Source organism: Cavia porcellus, unplaced genomic scaffold (assembly GCF_034190915.1).
Source record: "Cavia porcellus strain 051 isolate PalLab524CR breed Dunkin Hartley unplaced genomic scaffold, mCavPor4.1 scaffold_8, whole genome shotgun sequence".
NCBI classification, from domain to species: Eukaryota; Metazoa; Chordata; class Mammalia; order Rodentia; family Caviidae; genus Cavia; species Cavia porcellus.
This window is the reverse complement of record NW_026947491.1, coordinates 35,265,267-35,291,046: the sequence shown is the minus strand read 5'-3', so window position 1 is coordinate 35,291,046 and position 25,780 is coordinate 35,265,267. Positions and strand designations below refer to the sequence as shown.

The 25,780-nt window shown below is 36.1% G+C and overlaps 1 protein-coding gene across 2 annotated transcripts; it reads left to right on the top strand.

Annotated features, from left to right (window-relative positions):
• Nucleotides 1-201: 201 nt before the first annotated feature.
• Twf1 (twinfilin actin binding protein 1) lies at nucleotides 202-11,650 on the top strand. 2 transcript variants are annotated; one of them, XM_063254593.1, is made up of 10 exons: nucleotides 202-355; nucleotides 2,077-2,154; nucleotides 3,905-4,083; nucleotides 4,555-4,650; nucleotides 5,686-5,790; nucleotides 6,668-6,688; nucleotides 7,444-7,569; nucleotides 7,825-7,975; nucleotides 8,221-8,342; nucleotides 9,578-11,650. In XM_063254593.1, the coding sequence occupies exons 1-10, from the start codon at nucleotides 331-333 to the stop codon at nucleotides 9,746-9,748; spliced, it is 1,074 nt and encodes a 357-aa protein (XP_063110663.1). In that variant the 5' UTR covers nucleotides 202-330; the 3' UTR covers nucleotides 9,749-11,650. The 2 variants fall into 2 exon arrangements, with proteins under 2 accessions (XP_063110663.1, XP_063110664.1); XM_063254594.1 differs by lacking the exon at nucleotides 6,668-6,688.
• Nucleotides 11,651-25,780: the final 14,130 nt, after the last annotated feature.

Here is a 25,780-nt window from a genome sequence, read left to right as displayed (position 1 = left end):
CCTGAAGGCTCCCGCACATCTGAGCTCGCGTGCGCAGGGTAAAGCAGACCTTTCCACCCCGAGAAGCCCTGGGCGGAGCGGGGAACGCCGTGGAGCGCGGGGCTGGGGCAGGGCCGTCCCTCCAGCTCCGCCCGGGTGGCGCTCGGGGGCCACTGGCTAGGGGCGGAGCAAGAAGAGCCGGGCAGCACCCGCGGCCCACCACCGGGGCGGGGCGGCGCGGTCGCGGGTGGATGACGCGCGGGGCCGGCGGAGTCGCCGCCACTTCCTGGAGCCGCCGGCCGGGGCCGCTAGCTGCACTCAGCGCCGGAGCCGGAGCCCGCGGCCGCCGCCATGTCCCACCAGACCGGCATCCAAGGTAACGGCGCCCGGTGCGGTCCGGGCAAGGCTCCCAGAGAAACGCCGCGGGCCCCCGGGGAGTCGCCTTGCGGGCGCCGGGCTTTCACCTCTCGGGGCTCCGGGTGCCGGCGTCCGGCCTGGTCCCTTGCCGGCCTGGTCCCTTGCCGCCCTGGCCGGCGCCGCCGCCACGTAAGGCTCGGAGCGCAGCTCGTGGGAGCGGCGGAGGAAACCCTGTGCGGAGCCCGGGGAAGGGGGCGTGCCCTGCCCGGTCACTGCGCCCCGACCTCGCGTCCTCCACCGGTGGCGAGCGCGGGGAGCGTGCGGGCCACCGGGGTATCCTGGCGCGGGCCAGCCGGGCGAGTTGCCCCTGCGCCTGGTCTGGTGCGAAGGAGTGTGGCAGGACATTGACTATAAAAAGAAATACGCCAGCCGAGTGTAGCGGCACACGCCGGTACCCCAGCACTCGAGAGGCTGAGACGAGAGGCTCGCGTGAGTTCGAGGCCAGCGCGAACTGAATAGCGAGACCTTGTCTGAAACAAACAAACAAAAAAGCAAGCAAACAAACAAGGAAAAATATGACAGTCTTATCTCGGAAGGGGTGCTTCCCAAACTGCCCGCTTTTCTTCAGATGGGAGGATGCCGTGTGTTCTGAGAAATCCTGAGTGTGAGCTGTGCCTAGGTCTTTTTCCTCTGTTCTCTGCAGAGCAGTTGAAAAGTCCAACCTGTGGGGTTGCGTTTTAGTCACCCGAGCAAGCCGCTGAATATGCATTTACTATATATCCAACTTCCATTATTTCCGGGTTTGAAAATGGGCAGCCTAGAAGCGCTAGCCTCGTATGAATCAGATAGTATACCCTGGGGTTACTTACGATCTCTTAACGAGTTCTAATATAAATGAACTCAAGCTCTCCCTGTTAATAAGACGGAGAATATGAACGCTTGTCTGGTTTGTTTGTAAAGGTTTTTAACACCGCCCCACACACCCCTGCAGGCACACATCAGCAAAAATACTCTTGCGTTCTAAAAGAACTGTTGTATTTGCCTGCATTGATTTTACATTTAAATACGTTATTACTCACTTTCTTGTTAGAGCCTTGTAATTACACGCTATCTAAATAGTGATTGTTGCTTATAATAGCTGCACAAGAACGAAGTTGAAATTTTATTAGGTAAACAAAATTAGATTATTAAATGTGTTTTTCTCAGTTTACCGTAGTCTTTTGAGAAATACAAATTAAAAAAATATGAAGAGTATAAAATCTAATACATGTTATTGGCTTTTTCTTGAATCTGGATAGGGTATCATACTGTACTTAGTGGCAGATACAGAAAATGAATTGATGAAGGTATCTTTATCTCACACTTGAAATTGAACTGGAAGAGCATGAAAGCAAGTTTTCAACATTTTTCAAAGGAAAGTGTTTAAAAATTGTAATTTGCCCATTAATTAGTAAGTTCATTGAGTAATGTCAGTATATTCATGCCATTGTTATTTCTGCTACATATTATTTAGCTAAACCAAATTGGAACTAATGTACTTTATTAATATGTGTTTTTTCATACCTATATTCAATGTCTACTCTTTTATGCTTGTTTTATAATACTAATAAGAGAATGCTACACACTGTAGATGTTTTCTTTGTATTATTTATTTTTCCTTCATGTAGGTACCAAAATGAACTAGTCATAAGTATAAAAATATTTTATACTTTTTTTTAAAGAAAATATTGTTTTCCACAGCAAGTGAAGATGTTAAAGATATCTTTGCCAGAGCCAGAAATGGAAAATACAGACTTCTGAAAATATCTATTGAAAATGGTTAGTTAAACATTTTAAAATATTATATGCTACTGGATTATCGGGTGTTAATTATATTCTTAAATTTCTTAAGTTTACTCAGTAACTTAAACTATCAGTTAATGTGAAGCAGGTTCAAACCTTGCCATAAGAAACTTAGAATACTCACATTTTGTCCAAAGCCCCTGGTTGTGTTGTTTTGTTTTTTTCTGAATTCTGTAGTACTCAGAGAACCATAAAGATGTTTTTCTGGTGTAACATCTTTCTCTTAACTGTTTGTGTCTCAGTGTGTGCACTATAGTCCATTTCTGCATACCTACAAGTGTATGTACCTTGTGAATAACTGTACAGTGAAGCTTGTTTTTAAATACAGAGGACTTCAGACTTTCCTAGTTTTCCGCCTGACTGCAACCTGTGCCAAATGTCACTTTTGTTTGTTTGTTTGTTTTGGGAAAGCTCTGAGAATGTAGCAAACTCTTAAGTTCTCTAAGCAGAGAACTGAGTAAGAGAACCTTCATAATCAGGTAATTGGAATTTGAAAAATTATTGTTATAAAATTATTATAAATAATGTTTTAAAGTATTCCTGCAGGGTAATTCCTTAAATAATTTGAAAATATTTTACTTCAGAAAAATTTACTTATCCTTTCTTGGAAGTAGATTATTTTGTTTTCCATTTTCTGCTTATATATGAAAGAGGCAGAGCAGTTTATTACAATCTATAATTGTTTTGTAGACAATAAGTGTATACTGTAAATATAGCATATTTTAGAAATATTTAGCTGAAAGTTTTCAATGCCATTACTTTTCTAAGGGACCAGTTAAATAACTAAAATGGAGAAGCTCATCTTATTAACACCGCCTCAGAAGGAAAATAGGTTTTATTTCCTATGATATCACTTTCTAGTTTTTGTCTTGAGAAAAATTTTAATAAGGAAACTTCAAAGAATATAGTAATACAAATACTTGTGTCTCCCCTTAATATCTGTTAATATTTTATATTTTTCAATCGTTTTTAAATTTCATTTTTTTCTAATATTAGTGTTTCTTTTAAACAGTTCTTGATTTCCTTCCTGCTAGGCAACTCTAGTCAGGGACTTTTGTATTTCTACCATCCTTTTCGCATGTATGCCTGAATAGATGCAGTGCTGGCTTGAGTTTTTAAGTTCATATAAAATGGGGATCATCTTGTTCTGCATGGGTTTTTTTGCTATAAATTTTTACTATCAATTTTTTAATTGATAGTAAATTGATTTTGATGGAGAACTTTGGTTTTCTTTTAAAATATGAATAGAATATTTTCATATAACTACTATTATTGGTAAACATTGAGACTGTTTACAGTTTTCATTACTAAAGTGCTGTAGTAAACACTATGTACATGTATGTAAAAGATTGTGTGAATATATTTATAATTTTACTTAATTCTGCAAAATAGCTCTGAGTAGCTAGCTATACCAATCATGTTTCTAGGCAAACTTTTGAATCTGGGGCATTATGACCAAATAGGAGGTAAATCTGGTTTTATTTGTTACTGAACAACACAGTATTAATTTCAGAAATTATACTTTTGAGTGTTAGTACAGTTATTTAAATGCATTTTGCTGGTAATTTATAAGATAGATATTTTGAAAACAACAAATATAATTACCCATTGGTCATTCATCTCAACTGTTAGTCATTTTTATATATTTTATTTTTCTAGTCTTCATCACACTACCACTTGGTATTTCAGATCATTTACGTGTTTTTTTAAAAAATTCTTTTCATAGAGCAGCTTGTGATTGGATCATGTAGTCAGCCTTCAGATTCCTGGGATAAGGATTATGATTCCTTCATTTTGCCCCTGTTGGAGGACAAGCAGCCATGCTATATATTATTCAGGTTAGATTCCCAGAATGCCCAGGGATATGAGTGGATATTCATTGCATGGTCTCCAGATCATTCTCATGTAAGTAATTTTTTTGTTGTTCAGTCAACATGAAATGCTACAAATGAGTTTTTCCTGATACACTTTTAGGCCAAGTGCAGGTTAAGCAATACTCACTTGTCTCAGCCTCGTGGGTGCTGAGATTGTAGGCATGCTCCACAATGCAATGCCTGGCTTAAAAATAATTTTTTTAAGTAGTATTTTGTTCTTGGAATTCATCTTACCCCTTGAAAATGAGGAATTTTTAAAATTTATGTGTTTTTCTAAAAATGTAATGTACTATAGTTCAAAATCTTAATAGCTGTTGATAATATTTTCAACGGTAATGTTATGATGGTTATTTGTACCCAAAAATTTTAGCATATTGTGCAAGCTACAGCTCTGTCACAGTTTATGTTTAATGTGCATGGGTTCTTAAAACAGTCAGAATATGCTTCTGTAATAATATGTGTTCATCTGCAAAGTTCTAAGTGAGCTTTCTTAACTATATAGGTTCGTCAAAAAATGTTGTATGCAGCAACAAGAGCAACTCTGAAAAAGGAATTTGGTGGTGGCCACATTAAAGATGAAGTGTTTGGTACAGTAAAGGTATAAACCCCTTTGTGATGGGGGAGTGGGACTCACTGTGTTGCCCTGACTGACCTCAGACTCCTCAAATACTTCTCTCTTCCGCCTTAGCTCCTTTAGTAGCCAGGACTATGGTGTGTGCCCCAACTCCCAGCAAAACCTTATATTTTTATGTGGATTCTGTGTGTTGCAGATAAAATAATAACTGTTAGGTTATGGATAATTGATACAAATTCTGATAGCTCTATAAATATGTGAAAAAGAAAAGAATTATGTAAATTAATTACAGTGAATAAGTAACTTTAAACTTATTCATTTGTGTATAATTAACCTTGAGAATAATATTAAAACATACTTATCCTTTTAAAATATTTACATTGTAAATACATATATTTACACATATATGCACAAGAAAAATAGCTTTGGACAGGTCTTGTTTACTTATTCAGAGAGATTCTGACTCAAAAAGTAATGTAATCTGGCATCCAGAGCACAAGAATGGATGGGAATTTGTTGCTTGTTCACCATTAACTGAGATGGCTGGTTTCTCAATTCTCTGGGTCTCAGTCTTACAACCAACAATATTTTGATAAGTAGACCTCTCTGGCATACTTCTTTTCATATCAAATCCACAAAAATTTTCCATGAATAGTTGTAGGGAAACTATAAACTATTTGATACTGAATTCAGAATCTAAATTTGGTGATTACTGGATTACTGCAGGACAGCTTTCCCCAAAAGTTTACAGTTGACCTTTGTGCTTGAAGTACGACCAGCTTCATTATTTAGCTGGCGTCGTCTCATTCATGGCACCAAACTCATACAAGATACTAATTATCATAACAGTTCAAGAAATGGAAAAGAGACATACCCCTTAAAGAGTCCTGAAATCTTTACATAGCAGATTAAAGAAACAGAAGAGAAAGAAAAATTTCTAATACTATTTACTTTCATTTAAAATCTTTTTTGTGAAATTAACAATCCTGCTTTTCCTGGAGTGGCTTCACTCTGGTTTTATTTCTAGAGAATAATCATAGTCCATTGCTGTGCTTACAGGAAGATGTATCCTTGCATGGGTATAAGAAGTATTTGTTGTCACAGTCTTCCCCCGCCCCACTGACTGCAGCAGAGGAAGAATTACGACAGATTAAAATTAATGAGGTAAGTTACAACCTTGAAATCCGGGCTAGAATTTTAAGTTTTCAAAATGCTTTCTTTCTAGTCAATAGATATTTGGGTAACTACAGAATAAAGATACTCAGGCATTTAGGTTTATGTATGCTCTATAGAGACAAGGTTTTGTGCTTAGTGATTTCAAGAAAAAAATGTCACATGAACTTTGCTTTCTCATGCAGTATATGTGTCAGACTAGTAAATCTTCATGTGAGAAGTACAACTGTTATAAAACTCTGTACTTTGTAAGCCAGGTGTGGTGGTATACACCTGTAATCCTAGCACTCAAGAAGCTGGAGCAGGAGGATCATTGCAAACATTTTATGTGTAGTAAAGTTACATAAAGCAGGAATTTTTGATTTTTGATTTTCTTTCAGAGACTAGTAACGACTACAAAGAATAAATAAATGCTGTAAAATGTTTAAGATTTCTAGACACTTTACAAGTTAACTTCTATCAACTGGAATGGAGATAGTATAGATTACTGTTTGAATATGTGTTGAACATGTTAAGTCATTAAATTTCAGTTATTATAGTTTATCATATTTTAATGTGTTTTTGCAGTCATTCTAATTGATTGTTGGAGTAACTACTGTATTTCTACTGAAATTTTATGGAAAATAAACCAAAACTGAATTATTAAGTTTAATAAGCTTTATTAAAGTATTAAGAAGTAGCCAAAAAATTATTCAAAACCTAACAAACTAATAGAGATCAATCTGGAAAATGGTTAAATAATGCTTAATACTAAATTGGTATACAGCATCTATTATTACATCATTTTAACCCAAGTTACTGGAGGAGAGTTTCTTACATGATTTTTTTTTTTGAAAGTTTGATAGTTTGTTTTATTCCTTGCAATCAGAGCCCAGAGGACCATTTTGGGGTATGCATTTGCATATGTTTTATGATGTTTTCATTATCTAGTATCATGCTGTGGAATCTCCATTCATATTTTTTAAAAATAAAATTTTTATTTGACTTTCTGTTGCTGCACTGCAAACAAGACCCTATACTAGCTGTCATTTATTGAGTATAAAAGCCTTAAACATGAGAAGCTTTCTTGGTGTCATTCTGTTTCAATCCATGCACACTCATATTTGTAGTAAAGAAAGCTCTAAATCTGGAACTACTGTAGTAGTGTAACTCCTTGAGCTGTGTTATGTGTTCATATACTGTTTGTATCTCTTTCAGTTGAGTGCATGGTGTTTGTGTTGCATTTTATGTCTAGCAGAACAAAATTTTTATACATATTGTATGTGTTTTACTATTCATAAACTATCAAGTACAAATTTGTACCTAAAGAGATAATCTTCAAAGAGTTTAACTTATTGAAATAGTGCCAACCTAAGCATAGAAACAAACAAAACCCCCGAAGTCCCACTCAGACTGCACATTCACTCATTCACTTTGAACATCTCATGTAGAAGTATCATGCATTCTGCATGTCAACAAAGTGAACACATGTAACATGTAACATAATTTGCTTTTTAAGGTCACAGTGTTTCCCTAAGTATTAATTTTCAATTATAGATTGGGAAATGTTGAATGATGCTATTTTATAGAAATTGGGTTTTCTTATTTTTCTCTAGGACTGTTGTAATCACTAAGTTTTACCAGTACACTGTGTCTATCACTTAGGTACAAACTGACGTTGGCGTGGACACTAAGCATCAGACACTACAAGGAGTAGCATTTCCTATTTCTCGAGAAGCTTTTCAAGCTTTGGAAAAACTGAATAACAGACAGCTGAACTATGTGCAATTGGTGAGATATGTGTAATGTTTATAACTAAATGGCTGCTCATTTTGGTAGTTTACAGCTTGAATAAGATTTATTTTTAATAGACTAAAATTTTCAATTTGTTTCGTATTTTTCATTTTTTTAAATTGTAAGTTATACATGTTGATTATGAAAATATCAAATGACACAACTGCATAGTTTGCTCATCTCTTGGTTTTTTAAATACATTTTAACTTAATTTGTCTGCTTCAACATGTATATTTTGTGCCTTGTTGATAGGAAATAGATATAAAAAATGAAATTATAATTTTGGCCAGTACAACAAATACAGAACTGAAAGATCTGCCAAAGAGGATTCCCAAAGATTCAGCACGTTATCATTTCTTTGTGTATAAACATTCTCATGAAGGAGACTACTTAGAATCCATAGGTATGTGACACACTATTTTTGGCATGTTACTTTCAGTTTGCATGTTGATGTTTTGGCACTATATTCTCATTTATTCCTTACCCAGAGAGTTTAGTTTGCAGGTGGCACGTGTGCCGCAAGAGGCTGTTTGTATCATTGACAGCTCTACGAAGTTCAGTATCACTGGTGGTGTTGTAGTTGTATTTTATGTATTTGCTCTAAGTGCTGTGGTGCTAACTGTATTTGTTATTGTTTTTACTTAACAGTTTTTATTTATTCAATGCCTGGATACACATGCAGTATAAGAGAACGGATGCTGTATTCTAGCTGCAAGAGTCCTCTGCTAGAAATTGTAGAAAGACAACTACAAATGGATGTAATCAGAAAGGTACACTTACCTCACTGTAAACCCTCAGTTTTTTCTGGTTATTTCTATGTAGCATGTGACATACTGTGATTTATAAAAGAAAAAAGTTCTGATTATTAAATTCTTAGGATCTCTAAGTGTCTGAGGATGACCTGTCATGATCCTCAGCTCTGTAGACATAGGGTAGCCACAAGGTACATGTGGCCTTCTTCCTGCCTCAACTCTCTTAAGTTCCAGAATTACAGGTGTGCGCCACCATGCCCACCTTTTAAAACTTCTCTTGGATAATGCTACTAGAGCTACATACTTCAAATCGTTTCTGGACTTATATTAATAAGAAGCTGTAATCTATTTATAACTGTGAGTCCTAGGATGGTTAGGAGTCTTTCTGGTTGTTGGGGAAGAAACAATAGATAGAAACTTTGGAATTTTGAGAACTAAGGTATCGTTTTTCTTAAGTTTATTTTCTTAAATACAAAAAAGACATATGGAAGATACAGTTTATTTTTTAATGATTTGACTCTTAAAATGCAGATCTTTATCATTTACTGGTGGTTTAGGTGCTGAATTATTTGAACTTTTTAAAATCGTAAAATTTAAAAAAAAAAAGATTGTAAAAATTACTGTAGCATGGATAGTACCTTTTTTTTGAGACAAGGTCTTGCTGTGTAGTCGAGGCTGGCTTTGAATGCACTGTGTAGCCCAGGCAAGCTTCAAAGACAATCCTGTCTTAGCCTCCTGCATGCTAGAAATAACAGATGTTGGCTGAATCTTTCTATAAAGGACTAGCTGTTAAATACGTTATGCTTTCTCAGGCCACATAAGGTCTCTATCCCATGTTGGTTTTGGTTTTTACAACCCTTTAAATGTGTAAAACAGACTTGACATGATCTAGACCATTATTTACCTACATTTATTCAATAGTGATTCCACCCAAGAGTTGAAGGAGTCATGAATAGTGTTTGCTGAATATATAGTAAACCAAAACAGAACCCACTGAGAATATAACACTGCTTCTACTTTCACACATTGAATAGAGCAGGAACAGCTAACAAGTGGCAAGTGTTTGTAGCTGATTCCATGTTAGAACCCTCTTCCCCTCAAAAAAAGATGACAGTGAAACAGTGGTCCTTAATTGTGTCTTACCGAAACGGGTATGCCTTTGTGAATATTTATACTTTAAAACTGGCTCATTGCTTATGTTTGGTTTTGAATGTTGCTTGAATGTGTCACACTCTTGATTCTCTGTTCTATAGATTGAGATAGACAATGGGGATGAACTGACTGCCGACTTCCTCTATGAGGAAGTACATCCCAAGCAGCATGCACACAAGCAAAGTTTTGCAAAACCAAAAGGCCCTGCAGGAAAAAGAGGAATCCGAAGACTTATTAGAGGTCCAGCTGAAACAGAAGCAACTACTGATTAAAATTGTTATGTTAAAGATTGCAATACTAGTTTTTAAAAATTCAGCTTTTAGTACAGGAGAACTGAAATCATTCCATGTTACATAGTAGAGGGAAAAATTGTACTTTTTGAAGAATAGCACTTTTCACTTCTATGTGTTTTTTAAATGAATGTTATAGAAGACTCATGATTTCTGTTTTTGAGTTAAAGGTAGAGTTTCAACATAGTAGTATTTAATTTTGTCACAGTTTTCATATTGTTGACTCCACACTTTTCACATGATTCTTAAAATTTTGTATAGTTGGGCCAGTTTGAGAAAATCTAATGTCTTAAAGTAGAGTATATGTCTTACTACTCTTTAGTGAGACATCTTTTTTCTTAAGAAGCAGGAAGACCTTAAAATAGTTATACTCCTTGCTGCATACGTTAAGAACCAGGTTAGGTTATTTTGTAAGCTGAAAATTTAGTGTGCCTCAGTTGCTTTCTCTAAGGAGCAATCTGACTCTGTCAGATTGGGATCAAGTCTGTGACTTTCACAACTAATGCTTTATTGCAGCAGTTTTTTAGATTTGACTTTTTGGAGTTTTTTTTAATGGCATTAAGATTCATGATGATCAGCTTAGTCTGAAATTAGGGTACTAGATATTTTCTATACTGTAGGATTTCTGTTGCCATCGACTTTAATTCTTCAGTACTAAAAAAAAATATTTCTTTCCAAAGTTAGTCATTTCATTTTAAATACTGTGAGGCCAAATGTTTATATTCAGATTAAAATTTAAATTAGTATTATTCAAAAGGAACCAAAGCTAAAGTGAAAAATGTTAAAAAAGTTTTAGAATTTTTTTTTCTCCAAAAACCATGTATGTATAGGCAAATTGTTACCACTTTTTAGCAAATAATCAAATTGAAAATTGTTTTAAAGTCCTAGTTCTAAACAGTCTAACACAGATAAACACTTAGCCTATGAATTTTGTTTCAATTAATATTTTAAAACATACTTAGCTTTTCTCTAAAGCTTTGCATCTTCATTTACAACCTAAAGAGATTTGAGCCTCATATTTCTTTGATACTTGAAATAGAGGGAGCTAGAACACTTCATATTTAATCTGTTAAACCTGCTGTGGAGCCATAACTTGGAGCAATTTTCTAACTGTAGGTACCCAGGATTTGGAATTTCTTGACCTAAACTTCATGCTGCATAAAACAAATACTAGAAGTACACATTTCATACTATAAACATGAAGATTCATTGCATAACCTTAATGTCTAAGGTAATACATGCACCTTTGAGAAATTCCATGTGTGTTGAAATAAAGAATATAATTATGGTTTGACAAGTTTTTAAAAATAGAATTAAGAGTATTTGTGTGAGGTTTTTGTTTGTTTGTTTACAAATAGACTATTTAAACTTGCAGAATAGTCAACAGTAACGCTATACTTGTTTACTAAAGATACACTCTTAAGTTTTTCCTTCGGTGCACAAATAGACACATATACACACAAATTACTGATTTAAGAATCCTGGCGCTATGTTGTAGACCATAGCTGAAGCTGTAATTTTCAGTCAGGATGATTACCTATTATGGTAATACGAAGTAACTTACTAGTGAATGTTTTTCCTGTATAATTCATGTGCAATTATACTCAAAATTCCACTACACTACATGAAAGTAAATGGACATTCCAAATATAGATGTGATTATATAATCTTAAACTAATTAATATTAAACCAATGATTGCTGAGAATCAGTGATGCATTTGTTTTAGAATATAACTCATTGTTTATATTATGTTTTAGGTGGCACTAGATGATGTGGTGAATAATGTATTCCCAATAAATTTATATAGCAATCAGAAATTACATGCCTTCTGTGGATATTTTATAAGTGCATTTTATATTGCAATAAAAATTTTTTCTCTTTAAGTTGTGTATGTTCTGTGCTATTTTTCTAATATAACTTGTTTTAATTATTGGATAAGTTTGCATAATTCAGTACTTGGTGATAAGCTAGAAATTGTGTTCATGTGGTCATTTATTATTTAGCCTGCCTGAGTCTAAAAATAGTTGCAGTTATAGAATAGTTAGATTATAACTTCCTCACTATTATAGCAATAATGAAAATGCTACCATAGTTTCTTAGTACCTGTTGAAGCACCTTAGTACCACTGGGTAATCAACTTTCTTGACACTGAATTCTTTTTTTGTTAGTGTGTATTTGTGACACATAATGATTAAATCCATCCTGGGAACTGATAAATATACATGCCACATTTTGATCATTTTTACTCCCTCTTTATCTGCCCATCTTCCTCATTTCTCAGATTCCTTTCCCATCCCGATCATCTTCCTATTTTCTGCCATCTCATACTTTGCTCTTTTTTTTTTTTTAATTTTATTTAAGGAGAAAAAAGAAAAAAAAAACCAAAAAGGGTACAAGTTATACAGAATTTCAGAAAAAAACAGTTGGAAATCACTAATTACATATTGTCATCTTAGAAATAGTTGTTGAAGTTACAAAATTAAAGCATATAGAGGGGACTTTCAAACAGACTGCAAACAGTTTTGTTCAATGATCCAACAAAACTCAGTAGTATGGTTATCTATCTTATACACTTAAATATATATGTAGTTATATCTTTTAGAAAACTTTCTTTTCCTTTCTTTTGTACAATGACAATTACACATTTTGGGTGTTATTATTCCCACAGTTCTTATTACTTTTTTTTTTTTTTTTTTAAGAAAGTAAAACCAAATGTGACATACCAGGACAGAGTCAGTCAAATCAAAAGGATGGACATAATACATAATGTAAAAACAAAATACAAGGTGATCAACAATGGTTACCATAATGTTATCTTAAAAAGAATTGCCTATATCATCAGTTATAATAAAATTGAACAAAACAGTAAAGAATAAGACCAATAAAACCAAAACATTGGAGACATTAGAGGACTTCAAAAGAAGATAATAGTCAACCAGAATGGACGTCACAATGAATCTTACTGTCTTCATAGTTGTTGCCTATACTTTCAAACTTGGTACTATCAAGCATAACAGAATAGAGGAAAATCAGTCAAAACAAGATGGTGAGAGCAATACAGAGTTTCAAATCAAGTTAATAGGAAATCAAAGTGGGTTACTATAATATATCCTGCTATTTTTTATTTATTTTTCCCTTAAAAGGATAAAAATGAGAAAGTAGATAATAAAAAGGAGATTGAGATAAAAAAGAGGGCTTAACAACAAAACAGCACAGGTCAAAACATAGCCATTTAAGCAAAATAGTGTTTCACCACAAGATAATATCGACATAATAGTAGTTACCATAGTGACTCTTCCCTTAAAATCTTTGGGTATAACTTCGTATACTGTAGCATCAAACATATCAAGACAATGTAAAACCATTTAAGAGAATGACAGTATTACAGGGTATTTAGAATCAACTAACAGAAAAAGAACAATGGTTTCTGTATAATCTTGTCTATAAAAGTTTTTGTTTATATTATCACATATAATAAAATCCAATAAGATAAAAACACGTTAAAACTGATGGAGACAGGAGAACAAAAGTCCCACATTTTGATGGGACTTCAAAACAAGAGGATATTAAATCAGCACTACCTATTATGATGTCTTGTTTTCTCCAAAATGGCTGTTCCTACCATCCAACCTTCTCTGCCTCATTTCTGTTGAGCTCTTTCTCTGTCGTTAGTTGTCAGTTTGTCCTCTTCATTTCGCTTTCTGCTCCATTCATTGTGGCCACTCTGCCACTGTTTCTGGAATCTTGGTATTTTTCATTTTTAGAATATCCTGCAGTAATCTCTGTAGAGTTGAATTGGTGGTTGCAAATTCCCTTAGTTTGTCTTTATCCTGGAAGCACCTTGTTTTTCCATCAATTTCTAGGGACAGTTGTGCAGGATATATCAATCTTGGCTAGAGGTTATTATCTTTCAAAGCTTGAATTATTTTCCCCCACACTCTTCATGATATGATGGTTTGTGCCGAGAAGTCTGCTGTAATTTTGATGGGTGTTCCTTTCTTTGTAAGTGATCTGTTTCTTGTCTTTGATGGCTTTTAATATTCTGTTCTTATATTGGATTTGTGGAATTTTGATTATTATATGCCTGGGTGTAGCTCTGTTTGGGTTGTAGGTGGCTGGAGTCCTGCATGCCTCATACATCTGAGTATCTTTACCTTTTGCTAAATTAGGGAAATTCTCCTGGATTACTTCTGTGAATAGCTTTTGTAGTTCATTTGTTTGAGTCCCTACTTTTTTTATGTTCTTAATTCTTAAGTTATAGATCCTCTTATCATCTAGTCTTTGTATTATTGCCGTTTGTTTTCTTGTTATTTTTAAGTTTTTCATTTCATGCTCCCACCTTACAAATCTGTCCTCCAGTTCTGATAATCTATCCTTAGTTTCTTTCAAGCTGTCATGCCAGGTTTCAATAGAGTTTTTAGTTTCCTGGTAATCTCTTTGAACCTGCTTCCATATTCTATGTTTTTTCTATTTTCTCCATTAAACAATTCTCCCCTTTTTTTCTGTTCTTCCATTCCACCATCTGTTTTTTCTTGGGCAGTGCTTAGCATTTCTCTAACTATTCTACTTATTTCTTGCTTTATTTCATTAAATACTTCATTTTTGAACTCGTCTATGAGGCTCCGGAGACACCACTTTAGGTCTATAGGTGCCGTGTCTGATATTGCATGTTTTCTGTCTTCATTCTCTTTTGCATTTACCTTTCCTGGATCAGTGTTCTCAGGATTGGGGACTTAGGACCCTTTCTTGTTGCTCCCTTTTCCCATACTTTTTGTTCCTTCCATACAAGCATATGTAGGAGGCCCAGTTTTTTTGTTTGTTTGTTTGTTTGTTTGTTTGTTTTTGTTTTTTCTCTTTGTCTGTTACAGTTCGTTTGAATCCACCGGCTAGGTGTTTCCACCCACTGCAGTGTACTAGGGAGAAACAGACCTGGGCAGCCTCTGCTGGACCCGCCCCTCCAGGTCAACCTACTGAATGCTTCACTGCACCTGGGTGCACTGCTAGGCGCAGGGACCTGATTTGGGCTAGCCTACTGGATCTTAGTCCACAGAGTCACCAGGCCAAGCACCCCCCACCACTCCTGCTTGAGAGGGGAATATGCGACTAAAGTCACTGCAGGGCCCTGTTCCGGCTAGTCGGCTCATTCCCAGAATGTCCTCTGTTGGAGCCTCCTAGTCTATGAAAGGGTCCCCATTTTTCTCACTCACCGGAGGTCAATGCAGGGCTCCCTGCCAGTCCCGCTCTCAATGCCGTTTGGTTCGCCGATTCCAGCTCTTAGAGCTTTTGTGCGTCTCTCCCCTGCCATGTGGATTGGGATTCAGCATCGGCAGCAGGAAATTCAGATCGCAGCTTCCAGTGGCGCCGGGATCCAGCTTCCACAGATTATATCTGTTCCTGTTATAGCATCAGGATTGTATTTCCAGTTGGTTTTTCTCAGCTTAGTTCATTCCTGGGTAGGCAGGGTACATCTCCCCTCACGTAGGACTCTTCACATGGCACCGCTCCTGGATTCTAAACTGGTAATCTCAGAGAGCCTCCGTGGCTGCTGTTATTTGTCCGCCATGTTCTCCTATACTTTGCTCTTTGAAGTTTATAATTCTGACACTGAATTCCTACAAAGATTTCTTGTTCATCAAAAAATGCAATCCTATGTATGCAATTCATTATTAAATAGATTGTTTTTATTGGTAAAGTAACAAAATATATGTTTTATGAAAGTCAAAGAAAATTCCTTACTTTTTTTTTTTGGTCTTTTTCCTTTTTATCGGCACCAGGGATCGAACTCACGACTGTCTGCTTGCAAGGCAGGCACTTATGCTGCTGAGCTAAATCCCCAGCCCCGAAAATTCCTTACTGAGCTGACTAAAAATAATTGTAAGTTCACTATGGCATTTCTACTTAGAGAACTAAGATAATGTGCCTAAAGAGTATATGGTGAGCCGTTGTATATATCGTTTTCAATTTTCATTGCATATATAGCCATATTGTGTTTCCTAGCTTCCTGTTTACCAAATTGTATTGGTAACAACCTGGACCATACCTTTATATGTATGTGACCATTACTGAACTAGCTATATGACTGAATCAGTTACATATTGCAAACATACTAATGCATAACAAACTACCAAATGTGGTTTAGAACAAAGGAGATCATTTCTCTAAAGTCCACTGTTGGCTTGTGTCCATGGCAGTAGAAGGAGAGAACAGAGATGAAATTAGAGACAGAAGTAGTGTACAAGAGCTCTTGAGGCCTAGGCTTGGAATGGAAGCATAATCAAAACATGTTTCAAGGTCAGCCCAGATGTAAGGGTTGGGGAAATAGACTACTTTTTTATGGGAAGAATTACAAAGCCATGTTGCAAAGGGCATGACTATAGATGATGAACGATTCTAATCTAGCATAAGGGATATGGGAAAGAAGTTATTTAATCTTTTGGGGCCTAATTTCTTCAACAAGGAAAAGAATAGAACGTACTCTCCACATTACTTGTTTTATTTGCATTTTATATGTATGCATTTGAATCACTTAATGGCTGCTGGGAGTTTAGGTCAGCAGGTATGGAGTGCCTGCTTGGCAAGTGCGAGGTCTTGAATTGGATCCCCAGTACTGAAAAACAAACAAAAAACAACCACTTAATGGTTTAGCAGAATAGTTCTGAACATATGACAAAGTGATTGTAACCAATACAATGACATACACATGTAGTGGTGAAGGTTACATCCATACCTGATGCCCAAGAATCCTCACAGTGCTATTTACTGGCTGTGTAATTTTGGGCAAGTTATTTTGCTTCAGTTTCTTCATAAAACGTAGATAATAACTACTGAATTCATAAATCCAGGTAATTTGAACAGACTCATAATTGTTTAATAAGTGTAACTGGGCTGTGCATGTAGCTCAGTGGTACTTAACCTATTATACATGAGGCTCCAGGTTTGATCCCCAACACCACCAAAAAATCAATACATAACTTTTCAAAAATTTTAAGTTTATGTAGAAGACCACCTGGATGGCTCTCTTTGAATAAAGAGCAGTTACCTCCACTTTAGCTAAATCTGACCCTTTCTCCATGTACTGATGCGTACAGAGCTGTCTAAGTTGGCTCTAAGCAATGTAAATAGGGCTAACTGAAGTACTGATGTGTAATCTGTGAAGCCAGGTGAAAGTTGTTTTCCTGCCTCAGTGTCAGCCTCTAAATGGTTGAGGCCAGTAGGATGGCAGAGCGTCATAGCTCCAGGGCTGTCAACTGGGTTCCAGGCTCAAGATAAAGAGACTGTCACTTCCCAGGGCACAATAGCTTGCACACCTAAAACTGAAGCAACAGCCTCCTAAACATTAAATGCTTACCTACTTGTGTTACACAGATTGATCTTGCTGCATATTCTTCTCTGCACATTGCAGAAGTGCTTTCTGGCCTCCTAGATAGCCTAGCTCACAAAACTCACATAATTGTTGCCATTCTCACAGTCACTTCTGTAGCCACTGCCTTCATGAATTAATAAAATCCAGGTTAGGTCCTGGGTCAAGGTCTTTGTTCCATGAACCCTCATCTAGACCAGATGCAGGATCCCTTGACTGCCCTTAACTGTATATATGTCTTAGTGTTTTTATTCTCACTGTGGGTTGCACTGAAGATGGTACATTGGAATTGATTTGTCATGGAGTTCCAAGGAGGTACACTGGAATTAATTTGTCATGGAGTTACAAATATAAACTTCCTGGAGTGTGATGAGGATGGGAAAAGGGACCTTTATAAGTTTACATATTAATGTATACTTTTTTTTTTAAGGTGAAGCAGCTATTCTGGGAATCAGTAAAGTGAAGGCTTGTGCTGACTCCAGAAGAAATTCTAAGTCTGCCAGGTGGACGAGGGAGCTAAGCACATTTCAAGAAACAGAAGAATGGGCAGTACACACAAATACACAGCTATGTGATTTTCAAAAAATTCTAAGATGTTTAGTTTGTTTGGGAGAAAAGCATGTTTACACGGTAGCTAAAAATATGAGCTAGAAAAATCCAGTTGTCTATGGATATTTGAAACTCTTCCTGGATGAGATAGTCTAGAAAGAAGGCGCAAATACTCATGATAGAATCATAAATGTTAATAACATAGGAGGGGGAAGATAGGCATTCAAAGGAAACTGAGCAATTGAGATGCAGAAGAAAAATCAGAAAGCTTTACAAGGAGGGAGTGGAATTCTATCCAAATTGAAAATAAAGTCAGGTGATTCTTGTCTTCAGTGATAACAGACCAGGATCGGATCAGGCCTCCTCCACAGCCATCCTCTGCTTGAAGGCATCAGACAAAGAAGTAGCAAAGAAATAGAGTCAAGGCTCAGGAGAAGACAAATCCAGAGACAAACAATGGGGGCCGCTATCTTATTGGGAGGATATGCTAAGTCTGGAAGAAGTTCCAAGTTACCAGGCATACGAATTGGCTCATCTGTTTCCAGTTCTTTGGGATAATAATTGAGGTTTGTATATCCAAAGTCACATGGCAATGTAATCACATGCTGTGTCACATGGTAATGCAATGTTTAATTTTTAAGAAAACTGTCAGACTTTTCCACAGCAGCTGCAACATTTCACACTCTCATCAGCAATGTGGAAATATTCCAGTTTCTCCATATTCTCAGTAACACTTATTTTTCACTTGTGTTTTTGCTTTATTTTTAAATTAAATGAAATGTAATTTATAGTTTTTGACACTGGGTCTTGTAAAGTTGCTAAATTGCCTAGACTGGGCTTGAATTTGCGGTTCTCTTTCCTTATCCTTCCAGTGCTGGGATTACAGGCATGTGCCACCATATCTCACATAATTTTGTTTTAAAATTCTTTTTATTATAGCTTTTCTAATGAGTATAAACTGGTATCTTGTTGTGGTTTTGTCTTTCCCTAATAAATAATGATATTAGGCACATTATCATATGCTTAGAGGCTATTTGTACATCTTCTCTGGAAATATTTCTATTAAATACTTTGCTTATTTTTAAACTGGGTTATTCATACTTATTATTGAGTTTTAAGGATGCTTTATATATCGTGGACAATAGATTCCTATCCTATGTCTGATTTGCAAATAGCCCATTTTGTGGATTATCTTTACCTTTTTGATGATGTTTTGTGGAAAAAAGTTTTAATTTTAATAAAGTCTAATTTATTGTTTTTTAAAGATTATGTTTTTAGTGGCATAGCTAAGAACCTGTTGTTGAATACAAAAGCAAAACTACTTTCATCCTTGTTTTTTCTGAGGTGTTTGTCATTTTGACTCTTTTAGGTATTACATCTTTTTGGTGTTAATTTTTTTTGTATATTATATTAGGGAGGGGCCCAACTTCACTGTTTTGCATCTTAATATTCACTCATTTCAGCATCATGCATTTCATTTGCTTGTTTGTATTTTTTAGATAGGGTCTTGCTATGTAAGGTTGACCTTGAATTTACAATCCTCTGTACTGAAGACTACTTTTATCTCATTGCATGGTAATTGCAAATCAGCTGGCCATATATACAAGAGTTGGCCTGCTGTTTATATGTGGAGTCTCATTCTGTCATTCTTTTATATGTCAATCTTGATGGCAATACCGTACTGTTTTTTGTTTTTATTTTTGTTTTTGTTTTTTTTGAGACAGGCTAGTTTAGGCTGGCCTTGAAGTCACTGCATATCCCAGACTGGAGCAATCCTCCTGTGTTGGGACCCTGAAGAAATTGCTACAGCTCAGAAAAACACCAAGGCCATAATAATCCAAGCAATAGGGTGCTAGGCAGTGGTGTTGACATCATCCTTTTGAGTTTATAAATAAACACGCTGCATTGGTTGAGCAGTTCCTTCTCTCCCATAAGGACAGTAGGGGCCCACCTAGTCCCAGCTTTTGTCTCTTCTTTATTTTCTCATCCTCTCACCATTCTTCCCCTGGGGAACGTCTAGAACTGCAGCTGGTTACTACACTCCTGCCTCAGCCTACGAGCACTGGGATTACAAGCATGTGCCACCACGCCTGGCCACACTGTCTTGATTGCTGTTGTTTTGTAGATTTTGAAATTAGGAGTCATGGATATTTTAATTTTTTGTCTGTATGTATGTGATATGTGTGTGTATTTTGATTCATTACATTTCCATACGAATTTTACTTATTAATACAAACACCTGTTAGGATTTTGCTAAGAATCATACGGAGTCTCTAGATTATTTTGCAGAGTACTGCCATTTTGAAATTGTTTTCCAACCTACAAACATATGGTGTGTTACTTAATTTTTTTCAGCAATGATTTGTAGTTATCTAACTCTTGCACTTCTTTGACTACATTTATTTCTAAGTATTTTATTATTTTGGATTCTATCGCAAATAAAATTTTCTTAAAATATCTTCAGGCTTTTCATTGTTAAAGTATAGAAATGCAGTCCATTTTCATATATTTATCTTCTCTACTGCAACTTTATTTTCCTGTCACCTTAAGTACTATTCTTCTACTCATCTGTGCATAAATTTCATAGGATTTACATCTAAAACAAGTAACCTACAAATTCATAGTTTTGTGTTCTTTCTCTTCATTTTATTTCAAATCTTCTCCCCATCATGTCCTCTTCTGCCTCCACCATTCTTCATCCTTTTTGTTTTACCGGATAATCCTGGCTAAAATGTCCTGTACAGCACTGAATAGAGGTCTTTGTGGTGATAGTAGACATCTTTGTGCTCCTGATCTTAGGGAAAATGTTTTCAGTCTCATAATTAAATACATCGCCTGTGGGATTTTGAAGGTATCTTTTGTCAGATGGAAATAGTTACTAATTATTACTAATTTGTAAGTGATTTTTTTCATAAGAGTGCTGGATCTTGTCTAATGTATTCTCTGCATCTACCAACAATACTGTAATGTAGCTTTTCAAGTTCTGTTACAGTAGAATATTATTTTCACTGATTTTCCTATGTTGAGTCAACCTTGCATTTCTAGAACAATTCTACTTGATTTTAATGTATAATTCTTTTATGCTTGGTGTATAGCTCACTTTGCTAGAACCAATTTTCTAGAATATTTTAAAAAGATTTTTATTTCTACTTCTGGCACTGCTTTTGAAACATCCCTTAAATTTTGTTAATTTTTTATTCATTTTAAAGTGTTTCTAGATTTTTCTTGTGATTTCTTCCTAACTAGGAATTCTTCATATCTTTGTATTTGTGAATCCCCCAGATTTCCTTATTAATTTTTTTTATTTTAAAGAGGAAAAATACCAAGGAAAATAAAACAATAAAATCAAGCAAAGTAAATCAGAATAAGTGATACAAGACTTCCAAACCTTATGAAATCAACAATAGTTACCACAATGCCTTTGTTGTCTTAAAAAATAGCTGCAGATACCATCTGCGGACATATTAAAAATCAAACAGAACAGAATAGAACAGAAAAAATAAAAACAAAACAATGAATGCAAAAAAGGACATCAAAACAAGCCAGTAGTAGGTACATAATGGCTTCCATAACAGGTCTTGCTATCTCTCAAATAGCTGCTCATGCTATCAGAGTTAACATAACAAAAGAAAATAAAAACCCAACCCAGCAAAACAATGAAAATGAAATGGTTTCTGGGCAGAGATCTCCTCCCATGGGTCCTGTGGAGAGATAGACTCCACTGTGGAGTCTATCTCTCCACAGTCTGCAAATGGCGCTGAGGCTTGGGTCTGGCTGTCCCCATTCCTTGTTATTAAGTTCTAATATTTTGCACAGTTGAAATACATACTTTATATGATTTCAACCCTTTGAATTTTATTGGGACTTCTATTCTTCAGTATCTGTAAGTGGTAACTTATTCACTACATAGATCTTTTCAAATGTGTTTAAATTAGATTTTTGGAAACAGATTTTCTTGCATTATCTGGGTAGTACCTAAAAACAATCCCAGGGACACAAGAGAGCTTTGACTACAAATCGAAGAGTACTTTTATGATGTCATGAGAGTATGGGTGTATTTCTCATTTGTGGCTATTGATGTGCCTTAGTCATCAGCTAATGAATAGACAGCTTTCCTTAAACATCTAGAACCAGTAAGTTCAGTCTTTTTGAGGGAATCTGTAGGTCTGTCAAGGCCCACCATCCACACTCATCCAGGCAGTTACAGTCTGCCTTAGTTTTCACTTCCAACTTACACAGAATCCTTAAGTCAACCAGAGGTCAGAGCCAACAGCTTTCTGAACTCTTTTCTGAGCATGCATGTATCACATATGAGTTTCTAGGTTTCCAGAAATACTGTGGAGCTTTGCGTATGAACAGTTTTTTCTTTCAAACTTTTTGGTTAGCCTACTGTTTGTTCCACTGCTACTTAAGGTAGCTGTGATTGAAACACTTGCCAGGAAATGCCTTTGATAAATGACATCCATAGGGAGGATTTTAGCACCCAGGAAACTCTAAGCAGGTGAAATAATGTAAGATTTTGAGTGATGTCTTCATAGCAACCCCTAGACAGGTCAAATAATTGTAGCTCATTCAAAAACACTTTGAAAAGGTTCCAGTTCTGTTCTGTTTGCTTCCTCTGGTACCAAGAACGAAGGCTATATATCCTCCCCCCCAAATACATAGTAGATGGAAAATTAAATACCTTTTCTTCAAAGGACAGATCATATAGACAAAAAAATCAACACAGAAATATCTAAGTTAAACTATACTACAGACAAAATGGACCTGACATACATTTATAGGACATTTAATCCAAAAGCTATGGAGTGCCCATTCTTTTTTAAGTAGAACACGAATGTCTTAACAACAAATTGATGCAAGATATTTTAAAAGGATTGTATAGAGCCTACAAAACCTCTTTAGAGACAGAGTCTTGCTATGTAATTCAAGCTGATCTTGAACTCTCTATGTAGGCCATTCTGGCCACCAACTGAGATCCTCCTGCCTCAGCTTCCTGAAAGTCAAATTTATAGGCATGCACCACCATGTCCAGCAAAAGCCTATATATTCTTTTCACAATAATATGGAACACAAGCACTGACATCAGTTTTCAAATTTTATTACAGAGAAAATTAACAACAGTCCAGGTAAACTATAAGTCAACAATAAAAAAAGGAAAAAAATTCAATGTCTAGAAACCCAAACACATTCCCAAATAACCCAAGGTTTAACCTATGAAATTTGTAGAAGTGAATGACTATCAAGGATATATACATTACCAAGATGTTTGGGAAGGAGCTCACATGATATGTACGGATAACTTTACAGATTGGAAATGGTGTTAAAAGACAAATATTACTGTGTCATGAGACCCAAGCTTGCTCGAATTTGTGCTATTTCTCTAGGCGTCTTACCAAAATGGGTGTGTATATATATTCACACATATCTTGTCTGTGCCAATAGAAGTTTCTGAGGTTTTAGCTATTTATTAAGATTATGTTATAGCTCTGTTATCTTAACACAATGCTGGTCTTAACTTAAAGACTTCTCTACTTTAGCTGTTTTAAACTGTACTAGCATACCAACATCATATAAGTTCTATTTTTTTCTTGACATGAGAGGTCATTTAATATGTTAGTCTCCTTTTTTTTTCTTCTAGGTAATTATTTTCATGATTATAGTTTTCAAAATACACCATTGGAAATTCTGGTTACTCAGGATTCAGGTATTATAGAGTTTCTTTTTGTTATTCTAATTCAAAATTTTTTAAAGTATTGTTCTTTTCCAGGAAACATATACCTGAAGGCCAGAAAAGAGTTTATGCTGAATAGGCATTTCCTTTATTTTATTTTATTTTTTTCTTTTTAAGACAGGGCCTCACTATGTAGTTCAGGTCTCAGCATTCCAAGTGCTGGAATTATGTGCTTGGTCATTCACCTTTATCCAACAAAGTCATCCAAGAGCAAATCTATTGCTTTATCTTTGTAGTATACTTTTAAAAAATGTACAAAGTCACACAAGTCTTCAGATCTAAAAAGTTTTCTCATGGACCTAAGCAATGAAGACTCAATATAAAAACAATCATTTTAAGTGGTTACACATAAAGTTTGTTATATGTGTAATACGCATCTCTTCAGACATGATATAATCTTCTAGCTGTAAATAATATGACTTTCGATTAGGCATACAGCATAAAAATATAAAAATTCAATTACTGGTTGAGTTCCCTACTCTGCATTTTTCATGAGTCCTCAGTGGCATATAAAGTGTCTGTATAAAAAAGTCAGGTATTAAAGTAACTTCTAAGAGGCTGAGGATTTAGCTCAGCAGCATAAGCACCTGCCTGGGAAGCATGACGTTGTGAGTTTGATCCCCGGTACCAAAAAATTAAAATAAAATAAAATAACTTCTAAGGATCCAGACTTTACGTGTCTTTTGAATTTGTTTAAACCATATCAACAACATAATTTACATAATCTTTGTCACTCCTGTTTTCCTTTTGCTGGCGATTACTTTCAGGTAAGTTCTTTTGACTTTCCTTAGATGAGAAAGGACTTCAAGTGTTCACACCAAATGCTGATTCATCCTCAGTGTATCCACTTTATTCTCAACTAAGTTTCCTGATGCATTTCCTCTCTATATAATTTCACATTTCATTTGATTCAAGGCTTTCTTGAGCTCTTATTTTCACTTTAGTTTTTTAAAGAGGATACATTTTCCTCAAACCCCAAACTATAATTTCTACAATTAGTTAATTTATTAGGGTTACAGAAGTTTCAGTCCACAGTTGACTGGTGGTAGGGCCCACACAGGAGGAGCACAGCACAGTGGCACCAGGAAGGAGAGGCAGGATGCATATTCTTCTCAACCATCCATGACTCTCCAGGATAGATTCTTTTTTTCTGTTTTTTTGAGACAGAGTCTCACTATGGAGTTCAGGCCAGCCCTAAGATCACTTTGTAGCCCAGGCTGGTCTCTAACTTGTAATGATCTTCTTGCCTCAGCCTCCTGGGTGCTGGGATTACAGGTATGTACCACCACGCCCGGTTTCAGGATAGATTTAATAAAACAGCACCAATTGCATGGCTTCACTGATTTTAAGGCCAGGCATCAGCTGTGGGAGGCAGGTAGGGCTTTATTTGGAGAAAGCACTTCAATGTATAGCGCTCAGATGGAGCACCTTTTCTGTGGTAGCATGTGCTGTTTGAACTGGGTACATGTCATCTGCCCACCTATCAATTCCAACTATTGCTCCATCAGTGCCAGTGACAGAGATTACCTTTACTGATGACAAAGTCTCCCTGAGTTCTGACCAGCATTTCCAATGAAGCCTTCCCATCTGACCCTTTATCTTGTTAATTTTAGTGATATCTTCTATGTCTTTGTCTAGAGCAACAATTCTTAGGAGGGATTAAATTCAGACTGTCAGAAATGGCTGCTCCCAAGAGGGCAGATTCCAAGATGGCTTATAATGGGCCATTGTGAAATAGAGCTTTGCTCCTGTCTAGTATTTCAATATGTAAACTTGCAAAAGCAAGAAGTTGATGATCACTGTCCTGTTTAGCCTGAGACCTTGCCCAAAGACCTTGCTACTGGAAACTGTTACTTTCAAGGTGACTACTAAGCCAGGAGATAACAAATGGGATTAGGATAAACTAAAAATGCCATGGAGATTCTTCTTAGTGGATAGTCTCCATGAACTATGGCCTTTGGTTAGTTTCTGGTTCAGTTTTCCCATTGCTTTCATGGAAGGGCAAATTTTCAGATGTCTTTTGCCATTTCCTACCCCTAAATATTTCCTTGGCTTGAAAAGAACCTTTGTATGGCAGTGCTTCCTGGAACACAGTGACGACAGCATGTTCTTTCCACTGACTCATGAAGAATGACTGACCAAAGAGAAATAGGGAAGTGATGCAGAGTTTTTTCCAGCCGTGGTTCAACTTATTCTTATGGCTATTCACCAATCTGTAATAGCAAATGCTTGTTTTAGTTTTCTTGTTAGTATAGTTGGCAGTATGCATTTCTATTTTTTTCTCCTCTTCTTCCTCTCCGTTTCTCTGTGCTGGAGATTGAAGCTAGAGTCTCCTTATAATAAAAGTTCTGTCACTATGGAAGGTACTAG

Coding starts and splice junctions, on each gene's coding strand:
- Twf1 (XM_063254593.1), top strand. CDS start 331: ATGTCCCACCAGACCGGCATCCAAG. Junction 4,651..5,685: donor AAGTGTTTGGTACAGTAAAG/GTATAAACCCCT, acceptor CTGTGCTTACAG/GAAGATGTATCCTTGCATGG. Junction 5,791..6,667: donor GACAGATTAAAATTAATGAG/GTAAGTTACAAC, acceptor CCTTGCAATCAG/AGCCCAGAGGACCATTTTGG.